The sequence below is a fragment of the Microcaecilia unicolor genome, chromosome 7, assembly GCF_901765095.1.
Source record: "Microcaecilia unicolor chromosome 7, aMicUni1.1, whole genome shotgun sequence".
Lineage (NCBI taxonomy): Eukaryota > Metazoa > Chordata > Amphibia > Gymnophiona > Siphonopidae > Microcaecilia > Microcaecilia unicolor.
The window spans coordinates 47,342,613-47,368,897 of NC_044037.1; the positions used below are offsets into that span (position 1 = coordinate 47,342,613).

At 43.7% G+C, this 26,285-nt stretch overlaps 1 protein-coding gene across 1 annotated transcript; it reads left to right on the plus strand.

The window, feature by feature from the left end:
* Positions 1 to 4,634: 4,634 nt before the first annotated feature.
* On the plus strand, positions 4,635 to 24,063 carry RAP2C (RAP2C, member of RAS oncogene family). Its single transcript, XM_030209091.1, has 4 exons — positions 4,635 to 4,962; positions 5,133 to 5,629; positions 15,656 to 15,969; positions 21,747 to 24,063. The coding sequence occupies exons 2-3, from the start codon at positions 5,321 to 5,323 to the stop codon at positions 15,932 to 15,934; spliced, it is 588 nt and encodes a 195-aa protein (XP_030064951.1). The 5' UTR covers positions 4,635 to 4,962; positions 5,133 to 5,320; the 3' UTR covers positions 15,935 to 15,969; positions 21,747 to 24,063.
* Positions 24,064 to 26,285: the final 2,222 nt, after the last annotated feature.

The following is a 26,285-nucleotide window of genomic DNA, read 5'->3' on the forward strand; positions in this document are numbered from 1 at the left end:
CAGTGGGACCCGATATTCAGTGGACCTTATCTGGATAGGAGTAGTTTCTACTTGGATAAATCCCGCTCATGAGGCCATACCCCGATTTTCAGTGTCACTTATCCAGACCACCTTGGCACTGTCTGGGCAGTGCTGGGGTGGTCCAAGGGCAGAGTCTGGACCGAGCCTGCTAACCAGCTAATTATCCTGATAAAGTCAGGACAGCAAAAAAGGCTGTCCAAACTTTAACCGGTACCAGTCTGAGTACTGCTGGTTCCTGCATAATTACTGACGGCTGCATTATACCCAGACATTCAGCCTGGCACTGAATACTCAGGTATAAAAAGCCCATGGCCACCAGTGTTTATAAAAACGTTGACCACTGCAGGCTGAATATTGACCTGGTAGTTTATGAAATATACATATTGGCATAACTGCCCGCATTTTCAATGTAGCTATTTCTGCCAGTTTACCCCGAGTATTTTATAAAGATGCACAGGCACGAATGTATCTTTATAACTAGACCTATGTCACCTGTTATAAAATGACCCTCATAACTCCTGTGTCTAGGTAATCCCAGTCAGCTGGTAAATGTTATACATTGAGGTGGCCTGCACAAACTGCAGATCTAACTTAGATGTTTCAAGTTATATGTGGATATTCAGTGGTGCCAGCTAACCACTTAGCATCACTGAAGATATATAGGATTTGAAAACATCTAAGTTAGATGCTTCAAATTATATAGTCATCAAACAACTGAATATTGACTCCACTTCATATTCACTCACACTACCAATTTTCCTGTCCCACACATCATTAAACTGCAACCCTAGTGCCACAACCCTCAGCTTACTCCAATACCCATTCTCCCTCCCCCACCACCACAACCATTCCCCAATGGCTGCTCATCTCACTAAGTATATAAGCCCTCACTTTCTCTCTCAATATTCCAAGTGCTGCTCTCCCCTCTCCCCCATGCCTTCAGTTATTTGCACCAGTTCCCCAATTCCACTCCTAATCTCTCAGTCTTCAGCCATTCAATCTCCAAAATCATCATTCACCCCATTCCCCAGGTGCTGCTCCCCACCCAACACCAATCATACTCCCTCAATCTATACTCTCCATATGCACCTCGTCTCCATGCCTCTCCCACCCAAATCTCCAGGTACTCCTGTTTCCCTTTTCATAATCCCCAATTCCCACTTTCCCCCAGGTGATGCTCTTCTTCCTTTCTTCTAAATTCCCACTGTCTCCTAAATGCCCAAAGACTGTTCTTTACTGAAATACTCCAGGTGCCACTCTTCCTCACTCCATCTCGGCCTAGCTGAGGCTGGAAGAAGAGCAGACCCAGCACCCCAGCCTGGGCCATTGCCTGAAAAGTTATTTATACCCCATGGGCAGAGACAGGTGCCGGGTAGACTCCAGCCAGGCTGCAGAAAAGGGATGAAGAGACACAGTGCTGATGGAAGAAGCAGGAAGGGTCAGACACTGCAGCAGATTTTCTTCAATGCCATCACAGCTCACTTTCCTGCTGGCAGCCCATAGCTTGAAGTAAGGCAGAAAGTAGCCAATAATTTTCACTCCAGATTAAGGATTGATGCATAGTAGCATGCCAGCTTCCTGTGCCACGTTGAGCCAAACTTTGTGAGGCTGGCTCTGTGTGACACAAGAAGCTGATGTGCTATACCTGCTACTGGTATAAAGTGAAGTAGGAAAGATCAGAAGTGCTGCAACTAGCACAGCACAGAAGATGCAGGAAGGGAGGAAGAAACGTTCTGTGCTTCTGTCCAAACTGGAATTGTGGTCAGAATATATTAGTACACCATGAAGGCAGGGATACAGTTTCAAAATCGGGAACATTCCCTGAAAATCATGGATGTCTGGTAACCTTACCCAGTTCCCTCTGAAAGGTCTACCCCTCACTTTAATATGAAGAAAATGTCAATGAAGGTCAATCCGTCTCCCCACCTACAACAGAAGATACTGTAACAGGTATTCTCCAAAGACAGCAGGCTTTATATTCTCACAAGTGGGTGACACCAATTCGCGTTGCCCGGTCCAGCATTTGCCGAAGCTAAAAAAAGAGAGCTTTGTGGAGCGAGGAGCGCAAGCTGTGCTCCACCACGCATGCACGAGTGCCTTCCCACCCGTTGAGCGAGCACGGTCTCCTCAGTTTAATATAGTAAAAAATAAAGTAAAACAACAAAGGAGACAACTCCAAGGGGAGGTGGGGAGGGATTGTGAGAATATAAAGCCTGCTGTTTTCGGAGAATTCCTGCTACAGGTAAGTATATTCGCTTTCTCCGAGAACAAGCAGGCTTTTATATTCTCACAAATGGAGATTCCCTAGCATTCAGGCTCATCAAAAACAACAAAGATTGGTCAATTGGGCCTCGCAATGGCAAGGACATAACACAGATTAACCTGAAACTATATACAATCTGAATGAGAGTGCAGCCTGGAACAGAATAAAACGGACCTAGGAGGGTGGAGTTGGATTCTAGACCCCAAACAGATTTTGCAACACTGTCTGCCTGAACCAACTGTCGCATCAGATATCCTGCTCAAGGCAGTAGTGTGATGTGAATGTGTGGGCTGAAGACCATGTCGCAGCCTTGCAAATCTTTTCAATGGAAGCTGACCTCAAGTGGGCTACCAACATGGTCATGGCTCTGACATTATGAGCCGTGACATGACCTTCCAAGGCCAGCCCAGCCTGGGCATAACTGAAGGAAATGCAATCTGCCAGCCAAATTGAAATGGTGGGTTTCCCGATGGTGACCCCCATCCTGCTGGGATCAAAAGAAACAAAAAGCTGGGTGGACTGTCTGTGGGACCTTGTCTGCTCATGTAGTAGGCCAATGTTCTCTTGCAATCCAAGGTGTACAAGCTGCTTTCGCCAGGATGGGCATGAGGTTGGGGAAAGAATGTTGGCAAGACAATTGACTGGTTCAGATTGAACTCCGACACCACCTTTTGCAGGAACTTAGGGTGCGTGCAGAGGATTACTCTATTGTGATGAAACTTAGTATAAGGTGCATCCACCACTAAGGCCTGAAGCTCACTGACTCTACGAGCTGAAGTAACAGCCACCAAGAAAATGGCCTTCCAGGTCAAGTACTTCAGATGGCAGGAATTCAGTGGCTCAAAAGGCGCTTTCATCAGCTGGGTGAGGACGACGTTGAGATCCCATGACACTGGTGGAGTCAATTTGACAGGGGGCTTTGACAAAAGCAAACTAGAGCAGTGATTCCCAAACTGTGCGCCGCAGCAACCTCTCTGGGGTGCCACGGCAAATCCCAACCTCCCTCCTGCCCAAACCGCTACTGCAAAGAGCAGCACAGCAGTGGCAGAAAAAAAAGCGCAGGACTGCAGCAGCCTTCAAGCATGTGCTGTCAGTTCTGCCGGTCCTCCGTCCCCGGAACTGGAAGTTGACGTCAGCGGAGGCAGAGGACCAGCAGAGCCGACAGTGAATGCCTGAAGGCTGCTGCGGCCCCATAGTTGTGGGTTGTTTTTTTTTTTTGTCGTGGCCAATGGGGACAGGGAGTAGACGGCGTTTGAGACTCAGAGACGACTGCTAAGGAGGTTGGATGAAAACAGAAGATGGGATGAAGTGAAAAAAATGAACCTAATAGGTCATTTGTCTCTGTTTCCATTCCCATTCAAAAAAAAGCAAGCAAACCTATGAGCTGCTACATCTGAGTTGTCATTCTTTATTGTTGGTAGCATTTTTTATTTAATCTTACTTATATTTTTAAACATGCTGGTTTGTGCAGCATACAGATGTACAACGAGGAAGTATAATAATGGAATAACTTTTCATACGTAGATTAGTAATTTGGTATAAACCGTAATCAGTGTGTTATTTGGAGAGGCTGGTTATAGGGACATCCTAGCACTGATATATTTGTGCAGATAAAAAGATGGAGACCTGTGTGGCTGGGGGGGGGGCTCTACATTTGGTGAAGAACCAAGAAATTAATATTTTTCTCCCTCCTTCAGCTATATTTCTACCAAAGCCAATAAATTATGACTGTGTGCACCATTCTGGCATAAATTGGATGGCTTTTACGATAGCGTTTTTAGCTGGCGGTAAACACCGAAAGCACCCATTATATTCTTATGGCCGTCTCTGCATTTACCACCAGCTAACACTAATGGAAAAATGCCTATTTTAAGGGCGGCACTAGAAATGGCCTTAGCACAGCTTAGTTAAAAAAAAAAAAAAAAGCTCCATTGTATTTTATTTGATCTTTGGTTGAATAGGTATAGTTTGGCTTAGGATTCCCCTTCCCCCGGTTCCTTGGGCTACAGAAGCATCTCTCCGTGCAAAACCTGGTAATTACTAGAGGCAACAGCAGCGACATAAGGAACCTTTCTTCTCACAGAATCCACTCAGTCCAGCCTGGTGAAGACACAGTAACATGTGGAACTGTCACCGGTGCATCGCACCACTTGCAGGGTTACCCTTGGGAAGCACGTCGCACGCAAGACGCAACGTCCGTGGAGGACCGTCACGCGACATACCCCGCGCCACCACGGTCCGGCATAAAACACGCCCCCCCCCCCCCCCTACATACGCTCAGCTCACTCCGGGATACTTTAGCCGTTACACCGGAAAAGGCGGGGCCTGAGCGGCTGTGTGTGGTTTTTTTTTCCCCCTTCCGCAGGTGGGGGTTCCTCCTCCTGCTTCTCTCGGGGCGGCCTGCTCCTGCTGCTTCCTTCCGGTGTGTGTGTGAGAGAGAGATTTCCGTCTCTTTCGCCGGGCGGTTCCCCACCCTAGACGCTGCGAAAAGAGGAGAGGCTGGGCCGGGTATGGAGTGAGGGGCCCGGAAGCCGGCCGGGCGTGCATCCCGCTGCAAGGCGACACCTCAGCCGGAGCCGTCCTTTCTTTTCCGTCTGGGGGAAGAGGAGGAGGAGGCAGAGGTTTCGGCTTGGTCGCTGTCTCTCGGCCGGGCCCGGCATCTCTTGCTTGGGGGTTCGGTGAGTTGCGGCCCCCCCTGAGTCGGAGCAGTCACCGGTGCTGGTCTGTGCTGGCAGCGGGCAGGGAGTTAGAGCTGCATGGACGGGGCAGCAGCGGTGGTGGGGGGAGCCATTTCCAGGAGGTAACTAGGGGCCAGTAGTTTATTGCTTTTAACATTCCTGTATTGTAGGGTGCGGTACATGTCCTGGATTTCTTACTTTGGTGAGGAGGAGAAGAGCTGAAAGGAGGGAGGCGGCCGCTGTGCTCTGAGCCCTCGTCTCACCGATCCTGCTTGGCCATGAAAAACCGGCCACAGGCCTTCGCTGCAGCAGATTAACGCTCCTTGTAAGCAGCAAGTTCCTGGTCGGGTCTTATTTTATGTTTTTATGTTGTGGGGAGGTAAAAAGAGACCTAATGAGGGAATACAAAGTAGTTGTGTTGGGGAGTGGAGGGGTCGGTAAGTCAGCGCTCACCGTGCAGTTTGTCACGGGGACTTTTATTGAAAAATATGACCCTACCATCGAAGATTTTTATCGCAAAGAGATTGAAGTGGACTCTTCGCCATCAGTACTTGAAATTCTGGACACTGCTGGGACTGAGCAGTTTGCATCCATGAGGGATCTCTACATTAAGAACGGGCAAGGTTTCATCCTAGTGTATAGTCTGGTTAATCAGCAGTCTTTCCAGGTAAGAAAACCTTGGTAACGTTTATCATAGTTTAACCGCAGTATGAAGCGTCCATTAATGGTACACACACACACACAGACTGCACTTGTTCAAACCCTCTATTTTGGATGTTTAGGTTTGTAGTCCTTTGAACCCAGCATGATAGTTCCTTTGAGCTGAAATTAACTGCTGCCAGCTTAAATGCTGTCAGTATATTACTGTACCACCCTACCATGTATGTTAAGGCTATTTACCAGTTTAGGAAGGTTGTTGCCTATTTGTGTAAGGGTGGGAGAGAGGGAAAGGGACTTGTATGCCTTTAGCAACTACATTCAAAGTTGTTTACATAGTATATACAGGTACTTATTTGTACTTGGGGTAATGGAGGGTTAAGTGATTTGCCCAGAGTCACAAGGAGCTGCAGTGGGAATGAGCCCAGTTCCCTGGGATCAAAGTCCGATGCACTGACTGCTAGGCTACTTCTCCAAGGATCAAAGCAGGTGTTTTAGTCATCCTGGGTTTGTAATGGTCACTACCTCATGGTTAGCCCTAAATGGGGGTACCTCCATCTGGGCCAATAACTCATACTTAAAATGGCTACATCCTACTAATTAAATGTAAGAAGGAATCCCAACCTTGCTGCCACTTCATATTTGGCCTTACTACCTCTTCTTGGTGTGTAACAACTAACTCTTCTTTTCCATTTTTTGGCTCTCTGCTATCCTGTTTTCTCTAACCCATTTTACCTCCACCTTCTGTCATTACTGCCATTATCACTTGTTCCAAACATGCTTAAGTTTTGTCCTCTTTGCTTTTACTTTTAGTTTTACTATTATGTTTCTATTCCAGGCATCCAGCAACCTCTGTTTTGAGCACACCTTTTTTACAACTTAATTTCATAACACCTTGCTCTTTAGTTTCTCCTGCTTCATTTAAGTAAGCTAAATATTTGGTCTTATCAGTGCTTCTGTGGGCACACCCAGCCAGTCAGATTTTAAGAATATCTGCACTGAATATGCATGAGAGCGCATGCACTGCCTCCTTGCTATGTATATTCAGTGCATATATTCTGAAAATCCGACTGGCTGGGTGTGCCCCAGTATCTGGGTTGAGAAACTTCCATGGATTACCTTCATTCTACTAAAGGTCAAAATGAAGCTTAAGTCAGAGAAAAACAAATTACAAAGCAATTCTGCAATAAACTTGTATCTGCATACTAACATTATACCACAGCACAGTACTGGTATCTGTACTTGATAGCTGATTTACCAGTGCCACCTTGCCCCCCCCCCCCCCCCCCCACCTAGTCATAACAGAAGTTTCAGTTTGAGTCACTTCAGACATTAAGTGATGAAACAACTGATGGGGAAACTAAGCAAACATGATTTAAAATATGACGGTACTGTTTCGGTTATCTGATAACTTACTAGTCAGAGCAATAAAATGACGCGGATTGTTAATGGTATAATAAGTGAACAACAGAAAATAAGATATTATCCATGTCTGTCACTTTCTAGACTTAATCTTAAGTGCTGTACTCAGATCTTAATTTTCATATCTGTATATAAAAACAGACAACATTTTACAGAAAAGCCACCAAAATAGCATTTTGCAACATAAACCTTCTACAGAGAAGATTAGGGCATTCAAAATGTATTCCTTGAGGAACAAAGAGAAAGGAAGGCTATATAACAAGGGTTCTCAACCCAGTCCTCAGGACACCAAGCCAATCAACTTTTCATGATATTCACAATGAAGATACAACCTTGTGGATATCCTGAAAACCCAATTAGATTTTTTAGGCCTTTGAATGAAGGGAATGTTATAGCAAACTGTTTAGTTCAGTGTTTCTCAAGTCCAGTCCAGGAGTACCCCTTCCCAGTCATGTTTTCAGGATAGCTATGATCAATATGCATGATCTTGATTTGCATACACTGCTTCCATTATATGCAAGTCTTTCATGTGTATTCATTGTGGATATCCTGAAAACCTGACTGGCAAGGAGTACTCCAGGACTGAACTTGGGGAAACAGTGGTTTATTTCAAGCCATACAGTTTGCGCAGAGATTTTTAACCCAGTCCTTGGCACACCAAACCAGTCTGATTTTCAAGCTGTCCACGATGAATATGCATGAGGCAAATTTACATATACTTCCTTTTGTGCATATTCATTGTGTAGCCTGAAACCTGGCTGGGTGTTGGTTGGAGAACCCCTGAGTTACTTCCCAATGAATCTCTAGTCTCTTAATTATGCGCTTGTATACAAAAGCTTATGTATCCTTGCCCAAATCATACATTTCAGTAAATCCCATGTGTTCAGAAGTGGATACTACTGTGCAGTACAAAGGACAACTTGACATCTTTTCTGCAAATTAGTGCAAAATTAAGTTTTGTAGAATATGGGGTTTTGGGTTTTGCAGCCAAAATGAGAAAAGGGATGAATATGGAAGCAGCAAATATTTGGACATTCTTTCAGTTGATGTTCTGTAACACATGTATTAACAAATAGCCAGTTATGGTAAACATTTGGAAGCTGTCTTGTTTTGGATTTTTTTTTCCTTTCTTTGCCTTGCAATGTTGTAGCTAAGAAATATTTGTGGCTCTGCTTGAGCCCGAGGTCCAAAATAATCTTTTCTTTTCTGTAAGTACTTCATAGTTGACTTTGAGGTTCTTTTTGGATAGTTGGCTTACTGAAATACAGGTTCAGTTTTCTTAACTTACTGTGGAACGTGGCGCCTAAGATTTTCTGAGGACGTCCTCGCAGGACGGCCCGGCAAAGGGGCGGGGAAACCTGTATTATCGAAATAAGATGAGCATCCTGCCTGAAGTGCACTGCAGTACCCACTAAAACTGCTCCAGGGACCTGCATACTGCTGTCATGGAGCTGGGTAAGATATTTGAGGCTGGCATAGAGGCTGGAAAAAATATTTTAAAATTTTTTTAGGGTGGGAGGGGGTTAGTGACCACTGGGGGAGTAAAGGGAGGTCATCCCCGATTCTCTCCGGTGGTCATCTGGTTAGTTCGGGCACCTTTTTGAGGCTTGGTCGTAAGAAAAAATGGACCAAGTCAAGTTGCCCAAGTGCTTGTCAGGGATGCCCTTCTTTTTACCATTAACGGTCAACGATCCCCGTTTGTTAGGCACGCCCCAGCCCCGCCTTCGCTACACTTCCGACCCCCCCCCCGTGAACATTGGTCGTTCCCGCGACGGAAAGCAGTTGAGGATGCCCAAAATTGGCTTTCGATTATGCCAATTTTGGAGACCCTGGGAGGAGGACGCCCATCTCCCGATTTATGTCGAAATATGGGTGCCCTTCTGTTCTGAAAATATGGCTGATAGTTTCTAGGATATTTATTGGGATTTATTAACTGCCTTTATGAAGATTCACGCGATATGTTGATTTTAACAGAATACATCCTTATACCTATTTGATGTTTCCCCTGTGACACAGGCTGCCACAACCCCAAAGCATTATAGATCACCCCCTACATAACAGGTGGCAAGATGTTGTTTTTTTTCCTTCCAAATTAAAACTGAATTATTCATACACAGTAGACATTTCATAGTCCAGGCACTTTGTTTCAGAAAGTTTTCAGGCTTTTTATCAAGCTTTTTTGCCTAGTTTAGATAACTTTTGTGATGAAGTCATAGAAAAGTTCTGGGGTTTTTTTTTTCCAACTCTGCCATATAGATTATTGGCGTGCAGGCAAACTGTCTAACTTTTCAGTAGATGGCTTAGTTTTGGGGTTCTGTTTCGCAGATGTGGACAGTATTTAGTTTTATCATTTTTTTTTTTCTTTGTCTTCCAGGACTTTAACTTCCATTTCTTGATGCAAATTCTGACAGTTGAAATTGCTAGCTGGAAGTGTTAGAGGGATGTGTGTGTGGGTTTTTTGTTTTGTTTTTTTTTTAATATGGACTTCCCCTGTGAGTTTTTTTTTTTTTTTTTTTTTTTTTTTCTTCATTTTCAAATACTCAGACAGCTGCTTCTTGGGAGCAAGTGGCTCTGTCTTCTTTATGAAAATAGTGGAGCATACTGTTAAATGACTTAAAAACGTTTTATGCTATCTAGGAGGTAGCTGCAGAGGTACAGTGAAAAGCTGATCAACTTGATAGAAAAATATTAATTTGTAACAAACTTCAGTCTCTTGCATCTTTCACTAATTCACTAACTGAACTGTTAAAGCAGCAGATGATGTGGAGCAGTTAATGCCATCTTGGCAGCAGGGTTAACTTGGATACATTCATCTGCAATTCAGTTGTGTGTCTTCCCCACCCCCATTGACTTGATAAAAAAAAAATATAGCACAGCTTAATAATGGGGGGGTCTTTGTTTCATTTCGTTAAAACATGTGCATAAAGCATTTAGCATGCTAACACTAGTGTGTGCTAAAACATTTAGTGCACACTATTTTATTTATTTATGTAGATTTTGCTCAAAACCTTTTTCAGTAGTAGCTCAAGGTGAGTTACATTCAGGTACACTGGATATTTCTCTGTCCCAGGAGGGCTCACAGTCTAAGTTTGTACCTGAGGCAATGGAGGGTTAAGTGACTTGCCCTAGATCACAAGGAGCAGCAGTGGGATTTGAACCAGCCACCTCTGGATTACAAGACTGGTGCTCTAACCACTAGGCCACTCCTCCACTTGTTATTCTTTAGGGTTCTACATGGAATGTTGCTACTCTTTGAGATTCTGCATGGAATCTTGTCACTCTTTAGGATTCCAGAATCGTTGCTGATCTGCAAGCGCAGGCTTCTGGTTCTGTGAGTCTGACGTCCTGCACGTACGTGCAGGACGTCAGACTCACAGAAACAGAAGCCTGCGCAGCCACGTTGCAGGTACACTGGATATTTCTCTCCCAGGAGGGCTCACAATCTAAGTTTGTACCTGAGGCAATGGAGGGTTAAGTGACTTGCCCAAGATCACAAGGAGCAGCAGTGGGATTTGAACCGGTCACCTCTGGATTGCAAGACCAGTGCTCTAACCACTAGGCCACTCCTCAACTAATACTTTATGCACAAAACAACAAAAATACTTCCCTAATTCCTGAACTCTGCATATATCCAAAAGAAATCTTCATACCTAGCAACCTGATTTCCTACAATCCTTTTTTTGGGGGAAGAGCAATGATTGCCCTTCTGTGAAATTGCTTGTTAACTGCAGAATTTCCATGGGAGGCTGGCATAAATATTTGCAGGGGATTTACTGAGGTAGTGACAGCAGTAGCAGCGCCCCCTGCTTCCTCCCCAGCCAAAGCCTGTCTGGCTCTTTTTAAGAGGAAGATGGTGGCAGTGTTGCCTGGGGCTATATCACCCTTTGTTCAGGCCTAATGCCAGGCTTTGAACCATGACACTTGGCCCTAGGCACTGCATTGCTATGGTTGTCTTCTTAAAGTAGGAAGGGTGCAATTTTACGAGGATTACTACACTAGGACAGGGTAAGAGGAGCAGCATTGTGGCTCCCTCTACATTACTGCTGTCATTGTCCTCTTCTTACAAGCATCTAAGAGGAGGAGTAAAATACAAGTGAGAGAAGAAGTCAGACAGATAGAAAAGCTGTTAGGCATGTACTTTGTGAATGAGTAGAGTAGAGGTGCATTGGGGTGTGTGTGTGTGGGGGGGGCAGTGTTGTTGCTCCCTTTTCTTTGCTGATTTCAAAATATTCTCATCCCTTTTTGTATTCCTATCCCACCTTCCATCCCCTATTGGTCCCTCCCACCTGAGAGCTCTTCAGCATATTCCTCCCTTTGAAATCTGACCCCCAAGATTGTAAGCTCTTTGAGCAGGGACTGTCTTTCTTCTATGTTTGTGCAGCGCTGCGTACGCCTTGTAGCGCTATAGAAATGCTAAATAGTAGTAGTAGTACTAAGACGTCTGTTCAATGCACAGGACTGAATAAATTTAACGGGATGTGTAAGAAATACAGAATGGCTTCACTTCAGACTTTGTGTCTTTATTATAAGAACCATCTGCAGCAGATTTTAAGATTCTGCAGTAGGAAATCAAGGGCTGTGATAACCATAGCATTTATACAAAATGTTAGCTATTCCTGACTTCACCAGCTATCCAACCTTTTGTACAAAAATCAACCAGCCATGATCCCATAAGTCAGTATTATAAAAGTGGTATGCTCTGTATATAGTAGCCTGGTCAAGTGACTGCTTAATTCTTGGCTGCAACTATGTATTTCAGTAGCAAGACAGTCAAAATGTAAAATGCAGGCTTGACAGAATGTTGAGGATATTGTGGTTTCTGGCCTCTGAAACTTAACATGGCTTGTTGAGCAGGGTGTAGCCACACTTCCTGTACTGCTTGACAGAATCTGCCACACCTCTATTTAGAAGGCACCTGCTAACTCCTCTTCTTAGAGGAAGATGCATATTTATTCTTTGGGGTATGGTGATCTTTTTAACAAATTTAGTGAACTTATTTTTTTAGTGTTCTGGTTGGTGACTATTGCTTTCATTTCCAGTAAATGTTTTTTTTTTTTTTTTTTTGGGGGGGGGGGGGTTGAAATGTTTTATTTTCACTGTGTGTTTAACATTTTTTTTCTTAGTTTCTGTATAGGAGAACAAAAGGTAGGCATTAAATGGGTTTTCATATAGTTTGTGTTTCTTAATTCATGTGTATGTTGTGTTGAACACATACTGAAGGATGATGCCCAAAACATTTCTGAATGTACACTGCAAGTAATGCAGTCTGTTCTTTATTCTGCTGGCTCAGTCCAAACAAGTAAATGGATTATATCCCCTGAACATTAGCTAGGCAGAGAACATTGATAAACCAGTGACATCACTAACATAAGGACTGATGCTGCCCTGGAACCTGCACCATCTGCTGGAAGGCAAGAAATTCTGGCAACTTGGACTGGAGCAGCAGGATTTGTTGAGGCTGGCCTGACTCCCCAAGGGCTCAGTCCATTGCTTCTGGCCCTGTGGTTGAGTGTCCAGTTGCCACCTGATGCCTAAGAGGTTGGTCCACCCTCTCCTGTAGAGCCCAGAGGGTTCTAGGCCCTCTGTAGCCCTGAGTTTTATCCTGCAGGCCTTTGCTTGATTTGGTTGGAAGGCATCCTGCAGGGCCATTGCCAGCAGGGATTAGTACCTTTCCTTTTTTTGTAGAAAACAGAGAAGGGAAGAGATGGGGGCTCTTGGAAATTGTTCCTAGTGGGTTCTCCTCTACTGGATTGGGGCTTCACTCTCTGACTGACTTGAACTTTGATTGCTCAGGGGTTGGGGGCACTTGGGCAAGGTGGCCCCACATAGCCTCTGCATGGGGTAAGGCTTTAGGTAAGGGCTGTGGTTCTCCTCCTCCATCCTTTTTGGCTCTGGCAAGCAACACTAAGAAGGATTATGGCACAGTTGGGTTGCCAGAAGCTTTATATTGGTATGGGGTGCTGAAGCATCTCCCAGGGCAAGGGAGGAGTGACGGTGGCATGTGAGAGAGGACAGTCATGAGCAGTGGTTCCCAGTTAACAGGCCTAGCAGTTGTACACTATTGTTTTCCCCAGCATATTTGGAGGTTCTGGGGCCATGAGGTTGTGCTGCCTTTCCATCAGCAAGACTAGCTATGTTGGGCCAGTTGTTTGGAGAGGCCTTTGTTGCTATGGAGGAGACTCTATATATGACACTTAAAAAAAAAAATAAAAAAAAAATCGGTGCTGAGTAAGCATATTCTATAATCAATTATAGAATACCCTTAGTTGATGTTTCAGTGCCTAAATCTGGGCGCATCCATTTTACATCAAGTAAAATGTGGCATAAATCCTGGCAGGTAGATTTAGGCACACTGGGCCATATTCTATAACTAGGCGCCTAAATTTCAGAATGCCCACAAAACACTCATTTTGTTGCCCATAACTATTCCTCTTTTTGTCTGTGTGCATTAAGATGGCACACATCATTACAGAATACACTTAGCGAGTTGTATGCCTGAATTCTAATCTGTTCCAATTAGTGCTCATTATTGTTCAGCGCTGATATTAGCGCTCATTAGCTTGCTAAGCCAATTAAGTTATGTGCAGTGTTATAGAATCCGTTCTGATTTTGGTACCTGAATCCAAGGGTGTGCAGGAAGTGTGGCTATTTCAGGCCTCTATGTAACTCACCTTGAGCTACTACTGAAACGGTGTGAGCAAAATCCTAGATAAAAATCTATAGTGATCAGGCTGGTGGTGTGTTTCTGTGCACAGATCTGTAGCCATTTCGGGCTGACTGTTGAACTTTTCTTGTGCTTGCTGGCAAGGGAGAGCAACTGCATGGGGTGAGATTCCTCTGTCACTAAGAGAAAGTAGCCTTTGCATTTGAGCTACAAGTATTTTTCTACAGGGCCCATGACGATGTCATGATTTCTTTAGCTGTGCTGTTTGCAGTGATTGGTTTTATGCTTTACTCCATGGTAAATAAAGTAGTGAGAGGAAACAAAGCAGAGATGCAAAAGAATCTTATGTCCTTTAATAGTTCCAACAATGTAGTATGAACAAAAACGCTCATGTACAGTTGATGGTGGCATAAGTGAAATGACTCCATGTCCATGTTTCAGCAAGATGCCTGCATCAGGAACATCTCTAATCAAATGGGTTATCGCCCAGACTTCATAGTGTGCTCCCAAATGTAACCCCCCCCCCCAAGCCAACTGTTGCGTCTAATAGTTATGGAGGGTGGGGGCCAAAGTGATATAATTGGATCCAGCTAGTAACCTCACATGCATAGCAGCATCTCCTCCCCCCCCCCCTTTCAATTTGGTTAATGGCACAATAGCATGAATAGTCAATGAGGTAAACTTGAAGACTGGCAAATTGCATCTTAATAGGAATAACAAATGTCAGAAATATATTAACAGCACAGTAGAACAAATCATAAACATGTCAGCAGTGTACAAATCCATAAAATAGGCAGCCATTGAGGAACATGCATATAATGCAGATAGGATACTTATGATGTCAACACAATACAAATGGAATGCTTTAAATAAAGCATCAGAATATTCCAGTAGTAGGTCTCATAATGTTGATACAGTGAAATGAAATCTTAATAGGGAACTAAGGGGGCAAGTGCAGTTGAGATGAGCTATTTCTCTAGGAGGAGTAGAATGTGTGTGACTGGAGGAAGAGCTGAGTATAGAGGTGTTTTTTTTCTTATGTTTTACTTTAGGGTTTAAACCTTCCTTTGACATTAGTCTACCAGATGCATTAAAGAATGGATCAGACCATAGAAATTCAGAGCTTTTAAGTACTGTATATAGTATGTCATATATAAGTTGAGGGCAGTACTAAAAAATGGTCGAAAATGCTATGACCTATAAGTCAAGGCTGGCCTTCACCTGGTCCAGGACCTTTTCTTCCCCTCCACCTCCAGGTTCAACATTGCTCCCTCTCCCCCCCCCCCCCCCCCCCCAAAAAAAAAAAAAAAATCCCATACACTTTAAACTTGCCTTCTAGACAGTAGCTGGAGCACAGTGGTAACACCTAGGTGCCTTGATCTGGAGGGTTCCCTCTGATGCAGCTTCTGTTTCCACATGGACAGGCCAGGTCAAAGATGGTCTAGGTGTATCTCTGTGCCCCTGCTAGTCTCTAGAAGCTGTAGGGGGGGGGGGGGGAGAGCCTGATGCCAATGGTGGTGGCGGCTGGGGGGGGGTGAGGGACAGTTTATTAGCCGCTATGGTTGTGATGTATGTATAAGATGTTTATATAAAGGCATTTTAAAGTCAACATTTCTGGATTAAAACAAGTATATGTGCTACATTTTATATTCTACTTATTTTAGAGTAAGGCATTCATTTAGTTTAGGCCCTCTTGATGTACTGTTCTAAAGTGTTAGATGTGTGTGTGAATTTTTATGTATGTTTTTATTATGTCACTTAGGTGTAGGCAGGATATACATTTTTAAAAATAATTCTATATGATTTCCTTGAATACAAATTTTGAAGGTTCTTGAACACAGTGCTTACCAATTGTTAAATGTTACTGAATTGCATTTGCTTTTTGTAAAATTTTAATGATATTTTTTATATTCAGTCTTTACATTTGTACCTTATGTAACTTTTAACTAGGACATCAAGCCGATGAGGGACCAAATTGTCAGAGTGAAGCGATATGAGAAAGTCCCTCTAATCCTAGTGGGAAATAAAGTGGATCTGGAATCAGAACGAGAGGTTTCCTCTGCAGAAGGCAGATCTCTGGCTCAGGAGTGGGGTTGTCCGTTCATGGAGACGTCGGCTAAGAGTAAAATCATGGTGGATGAACTGTTTGCTGAGATCGTAAGGCAAATGAACTATGCATCCCTGCCTGAAAAGCAAGATCAGTGTTGTACAACATGTATCATTCAGTGAGGAAAGAGAACCTCAATCATGGCCATACAGAGCAGGTTAGTTGAAATGTGCAGAATGTACTGTAGAATCTTAGTTTTAAGGCTGAATTTATCAGTCAACGTGATCCTGCAGGTAGAGTTTTCATAGAACATTTAGAATAGGCTGTGCAAGTTGTTAAATATAGTTCTAGGCTTTGGAGTTTGATATACCGGTTAAATCGGTTATAACAAGTTGATTTTGGGGAGAGAACATTGAGTGGTGGAGACGCGTCAGGAGTAGCAGCTGCCACTTTACCTTCATCCTAATCTACATCTAACCTAGAAAACAGTTGATAAGTGCAATGGAAATCTCAAATCACTAGGACAGGTGATCCCCCACAGCCACCCAAGTTTTTAAAGTAACCAGAATGAATTTTGCTACTCGAAAGCAGTATATGCAAATATTAGTGCTTAATTTGTTGTGGATAATCCTGAAAACTAGACTGGCTCTGGGGCACCAGGGCAGGTTTCGTTAAGCTCTATATGAAATTTTGGTGTGTTATGGAAAATTTGGGCATTTAAATGTACAGCACTGGATAGTAGTGGGAAATAGAGAACTGACATCTTATTGGCTATAAACACTTCATGTTTAACTCATTTTTCTCCAAGGACAAGCAGGCTGCTTGTTCTCACATGTGGGTCGATGTCTGCGTTGGCCCAGGAATTAGCATTTTGCAAGCAAAATATAAACAAAGTTTTGCCAGTCTTTTGGCACGCATGCATGGACTGATTTTCCGCCGCATGAGAGTGCCTCCTCAGTTTTCTTTTCTCCGCGTTGAGGTGCGGTAGTTTTTTTTTTTTTCCTGCGCTCCTCTCGGGCCCAGGAACGAGTCTTCGAGTTCTCGATTTTTTTCGTTTTTATTTTTGTCATTAGAAAAAAAAAGTTCCTGTAGTGTACTTTTACTTTTCTCCCCTTTCAAGTTTCCTTTGTTTTTTTTTTTGTTGCGGCCGGGTTATTCCCTTATTTTTGTGCCCTTTCTCTTTTATCAGGCACAATCGCGTCTTTTTTTGATTTCGCCGAAGCCGTTTTTCCTTCCATGTCATCGGACACCCAGCAGCTTCAAACGTTGTACTCGATGCAACCGGACCATCTCAGGTACCAATACCCACACCTGGTGTATCCAGTGCCTTGGGCCCGACCATAGCCCAGCCGCTTGCAGTCTGTGTCCTTGTATGAAGAAACTGACCCAAGCGTCTTGAAGAAGCCCAATGAGAAAAATTTTGTGGTGCTCGGTCCAGCCCTTCGACATGGAGCGGAGGTAATGGCTACTGAAAGACCAATTTGTGCTGGGAGCAGTGAGGCATCGAGAGGGTCTCCACCTGACTCGAGGCCTCCACCTGCCTCGGCCTCCTGTTATGCAGGCCCCCTGGGACCGACCTTCGTCGGACCCGGTCCCAAGGAGGCGTGAGGATTCCACGGACGGGCTTTTGACTGGCTCCAGTTCAGCATAGCCTCAGTAAACATGTCCGTACTGGACGACTTGCCGTTTGGGGGAGGTTAATGTTTTTTCACCACAGGTGGTCTCTTACAACCTCCAACCGGTGGGTTCTTCAAATTGTCCAGTTAGGATACACCCTCAATCTGGAATCCAAGTCTCCAAATTGCCCACCAGGAGCTCAGTCCTACAACTCCCAGCACAAGCAGGTACTTGCAGAGGAACTCTCCCCCCTTCTACAGACCCAAGCGGTTGAACCCGTTCCACCAGGGGAAGAAGGGCTGGGATTCTATTCCAGGTACTTCCTTGTGCAAAAGAAAACAGGGGGGATGCGTTCCATCCTAGACCCTAAGGGCTCTGAACAAATTTCTTATCTGAGAAAAGTTCAGGATGGTTTCCCTGGGCACCCTTCTTCCCATGATTCAGGAAAATGATTGGCTATGCTCTCTGGACTTAAAGGATGCTTATACATACAGCTCGATACTGCCTGTGGAAGTATCTTTTAATTTTGGCTGGATACACAACATTTTCAGTACAGTGTACTGCCTTTTGGCCTGGTGTCTGCTCTCAGAGTATTTACAAAATGCCTAGCTGTAGTCGCAGCTTCTCTTCGCAGACTAGGAGTGCATGTGTTTCCTTGTCTCGACGATTGGCTGATGAAGAGCACCTCGAAGGAAGGTGCTCTGGAGTCCATTCGAATGACTCCAGGTGCTGGAGCTATTGGGGTTTGTCATAAAATTATCCCAAGTCCCATCTCACCCCCATCCCAAAAATTGGAATTCATTGGAGCTCTGCTGAACACTCAGACAGCTCGAGCTTATCTTCCCAAGGCAAGGGCGGACAACCTTCTGTCCCTGGTGTCCATGGTTCAAGCATCTCAGCAGGTCACGGCTCGGCAGATGGAGACTTCTGGGGCACATGGCCTCCACAGTTCATGTAACGCCCATGGCACGTCTACATATGAGATCAGCTCAATGGACTCTAGCTTCCCAGTGGTTCCAAGCTGCGGGGGATCTAGAAGATGTAATCCAACTGTCCACCAACATTCGGAGTTCTCTTCAGTGGTGGACGATTCAATTCTATTTGACTTTGGGGCGACCATTCCAAGTTCCTCAGCCACAAAAAGTACTGACAACAGATGCATCTCTCCTGGGGTGGGGAGCTCATGTAGATGGGCTCCACACTCAGGGAGCCTGGTCCTTTCAGGAAAAAGGTCTGCAGATCAACCTCCTGAAATTGAGTGATCTGGAACACTCTAAAGGCTTTCCGAAATCATCTGTCCAACCAAATCATTTTGATTCAGACAGACAATCAGGTTGCCATGTATTACACCAACAAGCAGGGGGCACCGGATCTCCCCCTCTGTGTCAGGAAGCTGTCCAGATGTGGCTTTGGGCATGCCATCATGGCATGTTTCTCCAAGCCGCTTATCTGGCAGGTGTAAACAGTGTGGCCGACAGGTTGAGCAGGATAATGCAACCTCACAAGTGGTCACTGAACATGGGTGTAGTCCGCAAGATCTTCCGAGCGTGGGGCACCCCCTAGGAGGTTTTTTTTTTTTTTTTTGCCACTCAGATCGATCACAAGGTCCCTCAGTTCTGTTCCAGGCTTCAGGCCCACGACAGACTAGTGTCCGATGCCTTTCTCCTGCATTGGGGGACAGGCCTTCTATGCGTATCCTCCCATGCCTCTGGTGGGCAAGACTGCGGAACCATGATCCTGATTGCACCCTTCTGGCCACGTCAGATTTGGTTCCCTTTTCTTCTGGAGTTGCCCTCCGAGGAACCGTGGAGATTGGAATGTTTTCCGCCCCTGATCACCCACAACGAGGGGTTGCTTCTACATCCCAACTTCCAGTCTCTGGCTCTCATGGCCTGGATGTTGAGAGCTTAGAATTCGCCTCCTTGGGTCTTTCAGAGGGTGTTTCCTGAGTCTTGCTTCCAGAAAAGATTCCACGAAGAGGTTTGCCATCTGGTGTGACAGCAAGGCCCTAGATCCTCTTTCTTGTCCTACACAGACCCTGCTTGAATACCTTCTACACTAGTCAGTCTGGTCTCAAGACCAACTCCGTAAGGGTTCACCTTAGTGCTTTTCATCGTCATGTAGGTAAGCAGATCAGGTAGGAAGAAAAGAATTTTGGAGGATGTTGGACATGGGAAGATGGAGAGATACTGGATAAGGAATAATGGAAGGTGATACTGGACATTGCACAGGAGTGAGGACTGAGAATGGGTATCCTGGACATGGGAGGAGTAGGGATATAGGGGAGATGGTTAGAGGGACTTGGAGGAATGCTGGATACGAGGGGGGAGTGTGGTGTCTGAGATGCTGGATGGGGGGGAGTGAGAACGAGAGAGAAGATACTTGTCAAAGGACAGAAAATAGACTGGATTGACTGGAGATGTGTGAAGAAAGTTAAGAAAAGCCAGATGAAAGCAGAAACTGGAGACTGGGACAAACGATTGGGGGGGGGGGGGGGGGAGAAGCAACCAGACAACAGAGGTAGAAGAATTTTATTCACTGAATGGAAAATGTCACTTCTTTACAGTAAGCTTATGTTGCTTTCTTTATATTTAGCAGAGTGGAGGGTGCTGTTTTTCTTTCTCTAGTGTTGCACTGATGCAATGTGGCTTTTTGGGTTTTAAGCTTGTCTTGTCTACGTATTCATATTTTAACTTTATGGTCACTTATTCTGTACCTGGCAAGGATCTATTTGTGTTCAGTGTTTGTGACCGAGGTCAAGTACTCTGAATGAAGTTTCTATTTAAGCATCTGTAAGAATTCAACTTTTCTCAGTTTTTCCCAATAGGCATATTGATCCCACTGCAGTATTTCCTGTGTTGCATTTTTCTAGATAGGGTCTTTGTTGTGTTACTTCTGTAAATTTAGTGTTAAGCGCAAGTAGATCATGTAGGTTTTGAGTGACTTTTGTAGGCTTTGTATTACAGGTACAGTAGTCTCGCTAATCAACCATCTGGCTTATTGATAAAACCCCAATGATGTCGTCATGGCTCCCCCACCCCCACTTTCCTGGTTCACTGGAGGGGCAGCACCTACTTCTCTTTGACTTTGCTGCTGAGACCCTGCTTTCACTGCAACATTTGAAATGCACATTTTCTATGCGTTTTCAGTGTATTCCGTGTATTCTGACAATGGGTCATTTGTTTACGTCAGATAAGGTACTCTGCTGTATGTCACATTATGCTTGGGACAGCATACCTTGTTCTCTGTTCCTTGGCAGAGTACAGGAGCATTCCTGCTGCTAGTGTTACCAGGCTCATGGCTGAAGAGTGGAGCATTGGTGCTGCTGAAGCACAGCAGAAAGGCTAGCGCCAGTGGCACCAGCGCAGCACTCCAGGTTGAGAGTATGAATTGCAGCTAAGTGCTAAAGAGCCAACATGAGGTGAGGATGCTCTGAGTGTGAATGGTAATTGACTGTAAATAACTTGCTTCATAGTTCAGGAAAAATTCAGTGAAAAATGTTACGGCAATTAATTTACCTAGCAGCATACTTAGATGATTATTAGCTAACTAATTGTGAGGACTGGGCTAAAAACCTTGGTAGATAGCTGGTTAGTGGTGTATTCAGAAGCACTAACTGGTTAAGGACTGCTGAATATCAGGTGCTGGTCGCTTAGCAGGGTTTAACTGGGCAGAAGCTTCTCCTGCCTAGTTAAACCCTTTTGAATATCAGACAGTCTTTGTAAAATGGTCTAGTCCCTGCTTCATGAACATTTTGAGCTAGAATCAACTCTTGTTCTTCAGAATCTTGTACAGTACATTGGAACAAATCTGTCAAATTTTGGAAAAATTCTGCTTGTGGGCAAAACCATTTTTAATGTTGACAACTTTGGAAACTCTAGTCTAGGGCCTTTTATGTATAAAGAATGCCAAAGACCCTCTTATCCTTTACAGACAAGTGCCCAAAAATGGGACTGAAAGATGACACGGCATCACAAACTTATAAATCTAAAATTTGCCAACAAAACATCACCTTTCTGTTCAGTTGTCATATTTTTGAGGCCTTGAATGCATACTTCAGTGAAATGGGTGGGGAACTTTCAGACTTTGATTTTCTTAATTGCATCTTATGACCCATCCTGTTCTCTGCTTTTGACAAAAGCTAAGCAGGTGCATGCAGATTCTTTCCCAGTGATAAGTAAGGCCTGTCAATTTGTTTTTTCAGTTTGTCTGGTTTTGCTCTTTAAATTTAATTTTGCTGTGCTTCTGTACTGCAAGGTGTTCTGTTCATGGTTTTAAGGCAAAATGCTGTGTGATTATATTCTATATAGTTATATGTAATGGCAATATGGATTCCTTTTGGTGGTGATTTTGGGGTTCTTGTTTTTATAATTGCAGATAAACTCAGAGGAAATTTGCACAGATGCTGCTTTGGAGAACTTAACAGCCCAGGTTGCAGAGCTGAGCCTTGGAAAACCTGTCTCTACTACAGCACATCACTTATGTCCAGCTCAGTGCTTAAGGTCTGTAGTTTTCAAGAAGCACAGACTTAGGCAAGAATGCTTTAGCACAGTAACCATACACCTATTTAAAAAAAAAAAAAAAAATTCCTTTCACACATGCTTTTTCTAGCTTTTGAGTTTGTTAATGCTTAATATGCAAGAATTCATTTTAATATTTAATTGATTTCTGTAATCAATTTGAATTTGTATTTATTAAATACTTAAACTCAGTATTACCTACTCAATGCCTTTTAAAGGAACATTTTAATAGACTAAATTGAGCCTTAAAACACTTGGTTACTTCTGTATGTTACCTCACATCAGTGCTTAATTATATTTGCAAATTTTCTCCAGAACAGAGTTAATCAGTATATTGAGACTTTGTATGTGACAGTGTCATGAGTGAGATTATGAAAGTCACAGGAATCCTGGAATCCTACCTGTATGGATGTAATATCCCTTTTCTCAGAAAAATCAACCGACTTTCCTATTGTTGGCATACTTAATTATATAGGGTTTTATTTCCTTCTCAATCTTTTTAAACTTTTCATTTTTGTGAATTGCACGAATAAACTGCAGCTGTAACATAGTCCGGGGCATGTTAGATTCTTTTCCTCCCTTTTTTTTTTTTTTTTTTTTTTATGTTGTACACTTAAGTGTGGCAGTTAATATCCTGTAAAATATGCCCCTGGAAAGGGATAATGTGTCCTCCAACGAAAGAAATTCTGTATTTTGAACAGAAAAGAGCTGACTTGACTTCTACCTGGATGGTTAACAGCCAGTGACAGTGGAATTCTGCACATGTAAATCTAATGCAAATAAAATGATTTTGTTTTATAGTTCATATTTGTCTTTCTGAATATTTTAAAAGCAATATTTTGTTGGTTTTTTTTCTTGCACTGTCTCCAGAATGGCTTAGTTCTTATCCAATAAGCAGGTTAGTGTTCGAGGCAAACTCAGATAGCATTGCAAAAGGGGAAGTGCAAGTCTCTGCACCCAACTGCAAATGTCCTTAAAACAGTCATTGCCTTCCATGTTTACCTGATCAACAAATTTTGTCTGAATACTTGAAGATGTTAGCAGTAACAGGTATTAATTTATAAACCACAAGTCAATGTTTAGGTGGTTTATTAATGAATCTGTTTCATACCTGAAAGCTTTTGTTCAGTGGTTTAGAATGCATATGACTTAATTTACAGTCATCGATAGCTGCAGCTCACCTACTGCACCAAAGTTTTAGAAGCCCAGCTTTAGTTATTTGAACATGCTTCTAACGAAATGCACACCTGATCTGTATTAACTAAACTTGTTCAAGGAAAGCCTTAAGTGTAAATTATCAATATCTGAAACAATTCAACACAAGCAAATCCTCAGCATTGCAATAGGTTCACAATTGTGTGTTTAGTTCTTAGCCAGCATGCACAGCAGATTTCAGGGTTTAAGTATCTGATCTCTTTGTGATTTTGAGTGTAAATCCTAAAATGTCATGTCTGAACAGAACAAGTTAACTCCATAACCATCTGGTCTCTTGTTCTTTGGTTCAGTTGATTTTTCAAAAAAAAAAAAAAATACTTAGTCCAGTACCCTAATTGCTTGTTCTACCCCCTATAGATTATATAAAGAAACCTGAAGTGAGCACTAGCTAAGGGTTGCACTTTAATTCTGAATTTAAACCAAACACTGTATTACAAGTAAATTAAGTCGGGGCAGTTATTTTTAGGAGATGCACCTAGATATTATAAAGATTCTGCAGGTTGTAACCTTTTTTTTTTTTTTTTTTAATTTTCTAAATGACTAGACTTTTTTGAGTAAGTGTGTGAGGGAGTTGCCTTTAACAGGTCTCAAATATGTAAATGGAAAACATTCTCTTGACTTGCAAAATCTGTTACACCTGAACACTGGCTGAGTGATAGAAATGGATGAGAGGTGGTTTCTTCAGCACAAAAAGGGACCAAATGCTACTTCAGGTTAAGGGCCTCCTCATTAGACTGCATGTGAAGTTGTGTATTAAAATCAGAAGCTGATCATAATGCAATATGTGCTTCTTTTACTATGGCATTGCTTTAGGAGTTGTTCAGATCACTGGAGTTAGGGCTCTGCAGACAATTGTAACTTTATCATGTATCTAATGTACTGTATCAGTCATAGATGAAATCTGGAATAACAAGTGCAAAAATGGAACATACCTACAGTGCTTTGTTAAAAAAAAAAAATTTAAAAAAAACATTCCCCTAACAGTTTTCTTGTCATTTTGTAAGACAACCTTGCAGTCCACTCGTTTGTAACTTTTTTTTAATAAAATAAGCATCTGTATTACTGAAATGCAGCTTTCTGGATTTTATTTTTAAGGGTTCAATATTCAGTCTCTCATGCCTGATAGGTTTTCTATCAGCCTTAGTTCAGCAACCGTTAATTTCACATTTCTGTATGGACAGCAAGGATATATCATTTAAAGCCATTAGATCTTTAGTAAAACTAGATGCCTACTTACAAAAAAGTCAAAGTAAGGCTAAGGTGGACCGTACAGGTCTTTATCTGCGGTCATTTACTATGTATGTTACTATCTTTTTATTTTCCAGTAAATGATAGCTACTAATTTCAGTAGCTCACTTGGGCAGTGGGAGAAGGCCTTGAATTCTTAGGACAAGCCTTGATAAAATTTCTTGCAGTCTAGGAGCCAGCAGCTGAGACCTCCTGCCCCCCCCCCCCCCCCCCAAAGCAAAATGCACTTATTGTCCTAACCAAAGTTCAAGAGTAGGGGATGGGGGAAGGGTAGGAATCCTCTGAGGATTGCTGTTGGGGGCCTAACTTACTAAGACAGTTTGAGGGGTGGGGGGCAGTGAGGATTCCTCATTCTGTTTCCATGGGAAAACAGTAAAATAGGTTCCTAATATACCACTGCATAGCACTAATAGAAGTCAGCAACCCCTTCCCCCAAGTATTTTCAGTGGCATGCTAGTACCTCCTCATAGTTATTGTCTATGGCACTGGATCTCCACCAGTTACCCCCCCCCCCCCCCCATCTGTTGCCTCCACTACCTGTCCTTCCTCAATCTCATTTTTTTTTTCTTATCCCCTGAGGAGTAGCCCAGTGGTTAGTGCAGTGGACTTTGATCCTGGGGAACTGGGTTTGATTCCCACTGCAGCTTCTCGTGACTCTGGGCAAGTCACTTAACCCTCTGTTTCCTCAGATACAAATAAGTACCTGTATTATGTAAACAGCTTTGAATGTAGTTGCAAAAACCATAAAGGCGGAAGTCCCATTCCTTGTCATCAACAGCAGATGAATCCATTAACTGATGGTTGTATCTGTCTACCAGTAGGTGGAGGTAGAGAACACAAAGCACATGGTGTTCCTGGACTCCAACTCCCTCTGGCTTCAGTATATCTCTATCTCCCAGCAGGTGTGGACGTCGCTTCTCAGCTCCTGGATTTCTGCCTGGGGTGGCTCCTGTGCTTTGCCAGTAGAGCAGGGGGTGTTGTGGCTGGTGGTGCCCACTTTAAAGGCATATTTGGTTTTCCCTGTCCCTGCCTTACTCCATTCCCCCTCCTCCCAGAGTTCCTCTGTGGCTGCCTGCCTCTAACTTTCCTTACAGTTAAAAAAAAAAAAAAAAAAATAGGCTTTCACCTGAGCTCCTGGTTTGGTGCAGCTTGACCGCAGCTCGTTTGACTGTCTCCTGACAGCGCTCTGTGCGGGGTAAGTTTTGGCGCAAAGGCGTCATTTTGTTTTCTGTATTTGATGGCTGCTGAAGGGGTTAAGCGCTGCTCCCGCTGTGGGAAACGCAGATCAGCAGCGGGGCTTTGCAGCACATGCTGCCTTGATGCTAATGCTGGCACGAGCATTGCGGGCAGTGATTCTTCCCACCCGCCAGAGTTGGCAGCGGCCGCCATCTTGGAGGTGCCACGTGACTCGACCCTCGCGGTTGCGGAGGGGTCCGAGTGCAGAGGGATGCCTCGTTTCGAGGTTTCTAGAGGAGCTTTTGCCTCCGCTTCCCCCAATGTGGGGGCGGATGTACAAAGTGAGTTTTTTTTTTTTTGTGTGTGTTTTTTTTCCTCCCCTGAATTTGTGCTGCTGATGCATAAGGCTTTTATGTTAAAAAGAGCAGTGCCTGAGTCTCCTGGCAATTCCTGTCGGACTGGGTTGCCTCCGGTTCTTTGTAGCCCAGTGTCTGCTGGAGACTTTCCTGTGAGCTTTTCCCCGTGAGCTTTTGGCTGACGCTAAGTGTAGACAAGTGAATACCCCGTCTGAGGGGGACTCTTCACTCTGTTCTCCCCCATGGTCTAGTTTCGGGGAGTATTGAGGGGTCTAGCAGGCCCTCACGGACTGATGATTCAGATGAGGGTGGCTGCTTGCCACCGGAGTTGGATGACCCTAAAGCGGTTTGGATTTTCCACTGCAACGAGCTGCCAGTTCTCATTTCTGATGCCTTACAGG